Consider the following 10,048-nt stretch of genomic DNA (forward strand, 5'->3'; position numbering starts at 1 on the left):
AGGGGTTAACCAACAAAAAACTAATAGGACATAGTTTTTCACTCAAGTATTGGAAGAACAAGGAAAGTTATTGACTTCAAATTATTTATCTCGCATATTGTTATGAATACTTTGTTAAAATTTTAAGCAAGACAAATCGACCGAAGGGATAGCGAGTTATTAGTGCAGGTCGCACCCCAGCCTCTATTAGCTATCATTGGTTTTCATCATGGAAACCAATAATTGCAATTTCTTGACAGTTTTTTTTTTATAGAAATTGAGAATATCTGTCATTGGCCAAACATTACCCGATCGAATTCAGTTGGGAATATAAAGAGCATGGAACCCTTTCAGGGGAATGAATTTGTTCCAAATAATAAATATGCAAAGAGGCTGGGATGCGACCCATACACTGTTAATTTTCCAACCGTGACCGTCTGTCGATTTGTTTTAATGATGTAAAGTTCAATGCAAACAATATTTATTTTGCTTTTAATATACAAATCGTTCTATTATTCACATTTCAACTCTTCAAAAGGTTCACGCCAAGGATTTGGATTTATGTAAATATCAGAAATTGTTCCCTTCAAAGATAAAAGACCCTTATTCAGGGGAACTGGCTTCGGTTTGAGTGGAGCTTCAGCTATCCAACTTTGCCAAGCTCTAGCAGCTTGTTGTTTTCGTTGTGCTTCCAAAAGCCGTTGTTGCTTTTTGTCCTTTAGTTCTTGTTCTCGCCCTTGACGTTGTTCTTCTATTTTCTTTTGTTCCCAAGCTTTTCTATTACTCTCGCTATCTTCATTAGTTTGACAAACTTCTTCATATGCTTGCAATTCTGAGGTTGGATGGCCTTGTGGGTTTTCTTTGGGTTGGTGAATTTTATTGGCCAACCATTCTTGGTATTTCTTTCGATTTGTCTAAAAGTTCAACAAAATATTAATAAAATAACATTTTGTGCAAAATAGAAAAGTTTGAAGTCAATATAGTTTTTTTTTTTCAATCCTTAAAACCAATGATAGCTTAAACGGGGACCTTATTTTGGATTTTCAGACAGAAATAAATTGTTAATATTTCTTAACGTTTTGAAATAAATGGGTTCGAAAATTGGGTGAACTATAACATATACGGAAAAATAATACAAAAAGGGACGTGTTTGTCAAAAATTCCATTGTTACTAGTATCCGTGGGGTCAAATGGCCTCCCACTAGCATGCTGGTGGCCTCTATATTATAAGTCAGACTTAAATTTACGACAAGTAGTCATCAAACAGATGAAGACACCAAAGATATGTTCTTCGAGCTCTTGGACAAGACATATGAGCTGTGCCCTGGCTATGACATTAAAATCGTCTTAGGAGATTTTAATGCCAAGCTAGGAAGAGAAGACATCTTTGGTGGCATAATCGGGAGATACAGCCTGCACGACACTACCTCCAACAACGGATTCAGGCTGGTCGATTTCGCTGCGGGCGAGTTCATTTAGCTAGTACGCAGTTCACGCATCTTAATATCCACAAGGGGACATGGAAATCTCCTGATCAATCAACCGTCAACCAGATTGACCACATTGCGATCGACGCACGACACTTCTGCAGTATCCAGGATATCCGAACATTCCGAGAGGCCAACATTGACTCGGACCACTACCTCGTTGTAGCCAAGGTACGGCTACGGATATTCCGATCCAAGCCAAAACAAGGAAGTACTGTGAGAAGATTCGACGTTAGACGGCTACAATCGCAAGAGACTGCCATGTCCTTTTCCGATCGAATCTCTAATAACCTCTTAAGGAGTCCTATGCTTCCTGCATTAAGTATTGAAAACCAGTGGCAACATTGCCTTGTGGCCATCAGAGATGCCGCCTTTGAAGTGCTAGGTTTCACGCGGCCACCACAGCGAAACCCCTGGTTTGACGACGAATGCCGGCAAGCGCACGCAGCGAAACAAGAGGCATACAAAACAGCGCTGCACAAAAGGACTAGAGCTGCTCGCGAGCTCTACGAGCAGAAGAGGAGAGAGGAACACCGGCTTCTTAGACGGAAAAAAAGAGAACATGAGAAGCGCGCGATCGAGGAGATAGAGGGATGTCACAACAGGAATGAGGTTCGTAAATTTTACCAAAAGGTAAAAAAAACCTCCCAAGGGTACCAGCCACGAACCGAAGCCTCTAAAGACGATCAGGGGAACATCGTAGTAGAACCGCAGTCGATGCTGAGAATATGGAAAGATCATTTCTCCAAAAATATAACGGCGATGACGAACCGAGTTCCGCTGTAAGGGAGATAGAACCACTCAACCTCTGCGACGCAGATCAACAATTCCGCCTACCCGACCTTGACGAAGTGAAGATAGCTATATCTAAACTTAAGTCAAACAAAGCTGCTGGAGCTGACGACATCGCTGCCGAACTATTCAAAGCAGCAGGCGATGACTTGGTACGGAGCATGCACCAACTCATCTGCAAAATTTGGTCAGAAGAAAGCATGCCCGATGAGTGGAATCTCAGCATAGTGTGCCCGATACATAAGAAAGGAGACCCTCTAAGCTGCGCCAACCACAGAGGCATCAGTCTCCTTAACATTGCGTATAAGATCCTCTCTGCCGTATTATGTGAACGTCTGAAGCCATTCGTCAACAACCTGATTGGTCCTTATCAGTGTGGCTTCAGACCAGGAAAGTCCACTATCGACCAAATATTCACACTACGGCAGATCTTGGAAAAAACCCAGGAGCTTCAAATCGATACCCACCATCTCTTTATCGATTTTAAAGCCGCGTATGACAGCATCTATAGGGAAGAGCTCTACCGAGCAATGTCTAGTTTTGGCATCCCTGTCAAACTTATCCGTTTGTGCAGAATGACGATGGAGAATGCACGCTGCTCTATCAAGGTCGGAAAAGATCTTACCGATGCATTTGATGTCAAAAAAGGTTTTAGACAAGGCGATGCACTGTCATGCGACTTCTTCAATACCGTTTTGGAAAGAATTGTACAATACTCAACCGTCAACACTAGAGGCACAATTTTCCAAAGGTCCATCCAATTACTCGGATACGCATAAGATATTGCCATAATTGGAAGATCAAAGCGTGATGTCAGTGGAGCGTTTTTGAGCATTGCGACGGAAGCGAAAAAGATGGGTTTAGTGGTCAATGAGGGCAAGACCAAGTATATGCTGTCATCAAAAAGGGACACTGAACAACGGCGTCGTGGACAAAACGTCACCATGGACAGCTATAACTTTGAGGTAGTTAAGGACTTTTTCTACCTAGACACCGCTATTAACGCAGACAACGACACCAGCGCTGAAATCAAACGAAGAATAACTCTTGCAAATCGCTGCTTCTTTGGACTTAGAATTGCGAAGTAAAGTCCTCTCTCGAGCATGTAAAATAACCATCTATAAGACACTCATTATCCACGTTCTCATTTATGGCGCTGAGGCCTGGACCCTGTCAAAGATATATAAGAGCGTCTTAGGATGCTTCGAGAGAAAAATTCTGCGGGCGATTTTTGGTCCCGTACGCATAGATGGAGAATGGAGGAGAAGATATAACGACGAGCTGTACGGGCTGTACAGCGACACTGACCTAGTTAGCACAATCAAAGTCCAACGGCTTAGATGGCTAGGTCATGTAGAGCGGATGGACATCAACGCTCCAGCCCGGAAGGTCTTCGAATCCAATCCCGAGGGACGGCGCAGTAGAGGAAGACCGCGACTCAGGTGGCGCACCCAGGTGGGAGAGGACCTCAACCAACTTGGCGTGCGAAACTGGAGACAGCTAGCTAGGGACCGAGCTGGCTGGAGACGCTTTTTGGTTGAGGCCCAGGTCCGCCCCGGACTGTAGCGCCACCTTAAGTAAGTAAGTAAGTAAGTAGTCATCAAACATCACAAGTAAAGAAACAAGTTAGTCATTGAGGCGCTAAACTGAAGAATAAAAAGATACTTTTGAGCTGTAACACGTATAGATATGGAATGATACCCTTTTTTAACGATCTTCATTTAAAATTCTCAAGTGTCCACCTAAACTGGTAGACTCAACTCATGTCGCACACGCGCTTAAAAAAAGGATCTCGAAAACCTGTCGATCAGAAATATGTAAACAGTTTAAAGTTGATAGTTCACTACGGTATGTAGCGCCACCTTTTAAATATCCCATCAGTCCTTACTCGAGGCAGTTAGCTAGGTAGATACCTACACTCCCAATTTTTTAAGGGATCAGATTAGGAGTTTCTCAAGATATAGATGGGTAGATATACCTACTTAAATATTTCTTTTGCTCAAGAAAATTGAAAGAAAATACTCTTTACCTAACTACCCCGTTCTCTCAATTGCAATTGCAAGAAACAAGAAAATCTTTAACTGTTTTTATTTTCTATCCCTCCTCCATAACTTCACTGGAACCTCCTACGCTCACCTTAACCTAGTCATAAATATTTCATATAACTAATGTCACTTTAACTACAATATAATGACGATCATATAAGCAAACGTTATTTATGTGAAATAACTTTTATTGATGCAATAATTACGTACAAAGACCAAAAATACATGGGTTCCAAACTAAAGACATGCAGGAAGAGGTATTATTGATTATAGTAAGCATAAGTTTAAAACTCATGCCAAATTCGGAACCTCCTACTTTAGTCAAAAAATATTAATTCTTTTGTTCTCTCAATGACTTATTTTTAATAATTCCCAGAATAAACTAAAAGTCATGCCTATGTTGCTATACGAGTAGATAACGTCGAATTTTTGTCTCACTCAATCTTGTCGAAACAACATACCTCTGTCTATAACCTACCTACATTTAACTGAAGGTTACAAATTTGCAAATCTATTTTAAATCTTTTTCTCTCTGGTTAATTATAAAAATTTCCTGGAATTCGACATTTGGTTTTCGAAAGCAGCAATAAAACTAAACAACAACAATTTACACTATAAAATGTATCTATAGGTAGGTAAGTTATACACCCAGGTAGGTAGAAAAAAAAAGCACCAACAACAACAAATCCACACAAAGCAACTGTCACATTCAAATGCATTTATGACAACCGAAACAAAAAAAAAGAAGTATCTATGAATAGTTATTGGTATAGCTCTCTATATTACAACAACAATAACCCAATTATGGTCTTAAGGTTTACCTATACAGATCCATACATACATATATAAAGCACACTACATACAATCAGACTGACATGTCAAAGATAAAGATACAGAAGACTGAAACTGAAACTGACCAAGGTAATTATCCACGATTAGTTCTGTATAGCAGTTGGCTATCCCGTGTACAGGCTTGCCAGATTGGGCTAATTTATCGGGAACTCGACTATCTTTGGAAAAATTGCCGACGAAAGTATCAGAATGAAGGCCCAATTATAAATGGGCTATGAATAGCCCAAATTTTATTTTGATGGGCCGTATTTTTCTGCACCCAAATAAATGATATTAAGTTATAAAACTTATGCGCCAATTATGCTCTCCGTATTTATGCTACGGTTTATCTTCTATACAAAAGTTGTCACCCTCATTTGTAATCAAAATTTAGTCAAAGAATGTACCACTGTGATAACCGTTAGAACCATGCCTTCTTTTTAACAATTATTACAAAAAATGGGCTATTTATTTGGGCTACTTTTTCTGTTTCGATTTTGGGCTACAATTATGTATATTTGGCTTAGATCATGGCAACCCTGATCCTGTGTATATGAAATAGGTACCTAAATCCAGTTTATCTTTGTAGTTAGTAGTAAGCTTGAAACAAAGACGATGACGACCAGGCCAGGAATACAAAACATTAAAAAAATTAATTAAGTTTCCGCCACCAAAAGGCTAAAGGAATCTCTCAATCTTTTCGATTCAAATTCAACTTCTACTTCTTCAACATGATTCCATGATACTGGTTTTGATTAACTCTTTGGTTGTTGTTTCAAAACAAAAAAAAATCGTATTTACTTTCGGCCACATTCATAACAATTATGTATGTCAAACTGACAAAAGACAAAACCAAAAAAAGATCACCAATATTTATCTCGCGGACAACAAAGTATGGCGATTATCCAATATCCAAGTCTTTGCAAAGTAACAACAAAGAAGATTATTAAAACGGGGAAGGATTAACATCGGTTTGAGTTGGGCGTCAACTGAATGAAACACAGCTTCCATAAGAGGAAACAAAACATTTCAGGCACTCTCCTAACCTAAAATTATCGAAAAGATACATTACTACGAAATTCTTTTATAGTCTTTTGGAGTGAAGTTAGATTTTCAATTAAAATTAAATTGGGTGGCGCAACAGTCCCTTGGGAACCAGGGCCTTGTGACTTACAACTCTCAACCATTCCTGTGTGCGAGTAATGTTGCCTCGAATGGAGAGACCTTTAATTTTAAGCCGAATCCGAACGGATAGTTTGAGAAAGCACTTTTTCATGACGAGAATTACTCTTGAAGGATTTGTCAATTCTTCGCAAGAGGCAGTACCCGAGAAAATTACTTTTTTAAATTAAGGTGGAACAGTCAGGAATTGAACCCAAGACCCCTTGCATGACAGTCCAACGCACTAACCATCATACAATATTAGAAATGTCAAATTGACGTTGGATTACAATGGCAGCGTTCAATCTCAGGCAAATAGGGTATCCGGATACCTTTTTGTTAGTGTTTTACGTGTGAAATAACAGCTGATCAAAAACAGCTGAGATGTAAAAAAGGAATCCAAAGGTTTCGAAGAATTTCTGGGGTATGTAGATACCTACAGAACAGCTGATTCAACACATGGTTGAATTTCAAGAAACTTGAAAATTGATTTCAGCTTTTTGTATTTGTTGGTAAGCAAAAAGATACAAAATGTTAGTTGAAGTTGTGTTTGAGGATGTTCTGCATATAATAGACGATGAAGAAGCTATTTGCCTCCAATTGAGCTAAGGGAAAATTTAACATAGATTACAGATAAAGGTTATCTCTTATTTATTAAATTGTTACGTACCTATCAATTCATCATCATCCGACGAATCAGTTGAATTATCCATTAAATGTTTTATCTTACAACAATTTGCATAACAATATGAAATCGAGATCCTTCTTTATGCATTGATCTATTTTTGTGATTCAAAAATAATTTTTTCTATTTCACACCAGGTGAAAAAAAAATCATTTTTTCCACGTTACCTTTTTCATTTATCTGGGAATTAAATATTATTTAGTTACATAAAAAAAATATATAATTTCCTGAAATTAAAATAAACTTTGATCAAAATGATCGAAGGGCAACTCCATTCTTAACGTCAAATAATATAATTTATGATGATCCAAGTTGTTTAAATTTCTTAATCGCGACTAAAGTTGCCATCGATTATGTTGTCTTTAAGGGCCATACCCATATCCCCCACAAGAAAAAGTCTAAAGGGGTCAAATAACATAATTTTGGTGGCACCTCGACATGCGATAACCAAGCCACGGAACCGCTAGCAGAATATTGACTGTGTCTTAAACTATGCTCCATCCTGTTGAAACTATACTGTCTTCGGTGTCCATCATAAAATTAAGGTCAAAAGAAGTTGGTGATCATCGACCCAAAGCTATCGTCGTTTGATTTCAGTTCCCGGGGCAGTTGTATTTTATAAGGGTTCAAGCCGGAAGCACGACGCGAAATTCCCCTTGTTTTGTACCGGCCAAGTTCTTGTAAGATACGCGGAATTGACTGCCTCGGGTTCTGCAGCAAACTTTCACGAAAAGCAGCAGATCCTGCGTTTAGTTAAGGTCTGGATGTTGGCTGATTGTCCACTAAGCATATGAACTCGAATTTAGTCACCAAACATGGAATAATGATTTGGAAGAACATAAAAAGGGCGCAACAATAAAGTTGTATCTTTTAACATGCTAGACGCTGTAATTTTCCATTATAATTTGTCTTTAGTGACACGTTAAAAAAAAGAAAATAAACAACAAGGCCGCTACGAGTTGTCAAAACCAACTACTTTCATTTTTAAAACCTTTTATGCATAATCTTCTTCTTGTTATAAATTATTATTTTAGTAAAGTTCGCATCCTGAAATCTGAATATCTACATGATTATTTAAATATACAAGTCAAGATACAAACAAGAGCACAGAGGACCTGCAACTGTAAAAGCTGTCAAAATATTCAATAATCTTTGTATGTAGCAAATGTAGCACAACCTTAAAGAATTACATTTGGCTTACTTATTAACTTCCCATAGGAAGTTATTGTAATGGGGCCGATTTGTCAAATTGAAAATTTTGACTTATCTCGACGTTTCAAGGTCCCTAGAGTCGAAATAAAAGATTTTTAGAAAGATGTCTGTGATTGCGTTCGTACGTCCGTACGTTCGCGACGTACTCAAAAAAAACATTACTCAAAGTTGGTAAAAATTGATTTTCGACTCAAATATCTTTTCAAACATTTGTAGTATTGGCTTCAAACTAATTTTATCTTATAAGAAATATTGTTTTCAGCATTCGACAAAATTTTGAAAAAAATCGAATTGACAGTTTTTTTTTACAAAAAATAAAACTAAAAAAAAAAACAATACTAAAACTTGGCAAAAATTTACTTTTGACTCAAATAGCTTTTCAAAAATTAAAAATATTGGCTTCGAACTTATTTTATTTCACGGAAAATATTGTTTTCCATATTAAGTAATTTTTATATAAAAATCCAACAGTCCGTTTTTTCATAAAAAATAAAATCTACAAAAAATAGTACGCAAATTTTGTAAAAATTGATACGAGTACGTATAGACAAACTTTAAAGCAAGACAAATCGACAGACGGTATGGGAAGTTATCAGTGTCGGTCGCATTCCAGCCCTTTTTTTGAGAAGAGGCAATTTTTGTTATACTATATTCGACTTAAAATTTATTAGAAATAAACTTTATAGATAGCACGAATAAAATATTTTAAAATTAAAAATTTGATCACTTCATTGTTTCATATGTTTTAAGTCTTAAATATAAATCTCTCTAACCTAGTCCGCCCATGGATAAAGTTCTGTTTGAGTTTCATACTTATCTACCAATACACATGTACGGTAGGTACATGCATATGTTTGTAGGGTAGGCTACATTAAAAATTCAAAATTTATCGCTAAGAATCGTCCTCAAAGAATATTAATTTATTTTAATAGACAAGCGTTTTGCGATCTAGATATGTACGTATAATAATTATGTATGTACTTTGCCTTGAATAGAATACTTTAACGCTTAAGTTGGCGTTATTGCGTTTGTTTAGTGCTTAGATACCCTTAAGTATAGTTTATATTTTTAATAATTATGTTTCTAAGTACTTATGTACATACATATATCTAGGTCAAATTGACATTGTCCTGAAACAAGAATTTTTTTCTATTTTTAAGACCAGAACGTAATTCTGTTTTTCAACATAATAACTCTTCAAGTTCAATGCTGTTTGATCGACTTCGAACTTGAGGCTGACAAATACCTATTATAACATACATAGAACATTCTTAGTAGAAGAACGAGAACGCCAACTTCTGGATATATTAGGTGGCTAAAATCTACACTTTAGAGGCTGACTAAGGAGAAGGATTTCATCAGATAAACACTTTAATTTTCAATTTTCGTAGGTAAATTTGGCGTGGCAAAATCGCATCGTCACCTCCTCGCGGTGCCCGCTGGATACCCAACTAACGACGATCGTTGGATCCATTGGATCCATGAGCTGAGTCACCTGAGTTATCTGTTCAGGAACTAGGAGCAAAAGAACAGAAATATCGCTCTAAATGCACCAGCTCACGATTAAATCCAAGAGCGTCTGACACATATTGTGCGGCACACTGGTCAGCTTCTGTACCCTGTGGGCTGCTGAATATAAACTATGGATAGAAGTAACTGACCTATTTATGGTACGAACACTAAGTTAAAAAAAATGATGGCAATGAACAAAACGACTAGATTAAATACCCCAGGTGGCACTCCAGTGAAATTGGTAAATCCACTCTCTTTCGAGGTCGGTCCTATGTATTCTGGGTTGGACCAATTATTAATTAAAAATATTGAGAGACGGAGATGCAAAGAACTCCCCAAACAAA

At 37.4% G+C, this 10,048-nt stretch overlaps 1 protein-coding gene across 1 annotated transcript; it reads right to left on the reverse strand.

Annotated features, from left to right (window-relative positions):
- Positions 1–491: 491 nt before the first annotated feature.
- On the reverse strand, positions 492–9,780 carry LOC129944993 (uncharacterized). The gene is made up of 2 exons (XM_056054651.1): positions 9,754–9,780; positions 492–893 (listed from the first exon to the last, which is right to left on the reverse strand). Exons 1-2 carry the CDS (start codon positions 9,778–9,780, stop codon positions 492–494), a joined length of 429 nt encoding a protein of 142 aa, XP_055910626.1.
- Positions 9,781–10,048: the final 268 nt, after the last annotated feature.

The sequence above is a fragment of the Eupeodes corollae genome, chromosome 2, assembly GCF_945859685.1.
Source record: "Eupeodes corollae chromosome 2, idEupCoro1.1, whole genome shotgun sequence".
NCBI lineage: Eukaryota > Metazoa > Arthropoda > Insecta > Diptera > Syrphidae > Eupeodes > Eupeodes corollae.

Excerpts from the sequence above, each read along its gene's own strand:
- LOC129944993 (XM_056054651.1), bottom strand. The coding sequence starts at position 9,780 with ATGTGTCAGACGCTCTTGGATTTAATC. Across the intron at positions 894-9,753 it reads AGACGCTCTTGGATTTAATC|ACAAATCGAAAGAAATACCA; the intron begins GTGAGCTGGTGC and ends TTGAACTTTTAG.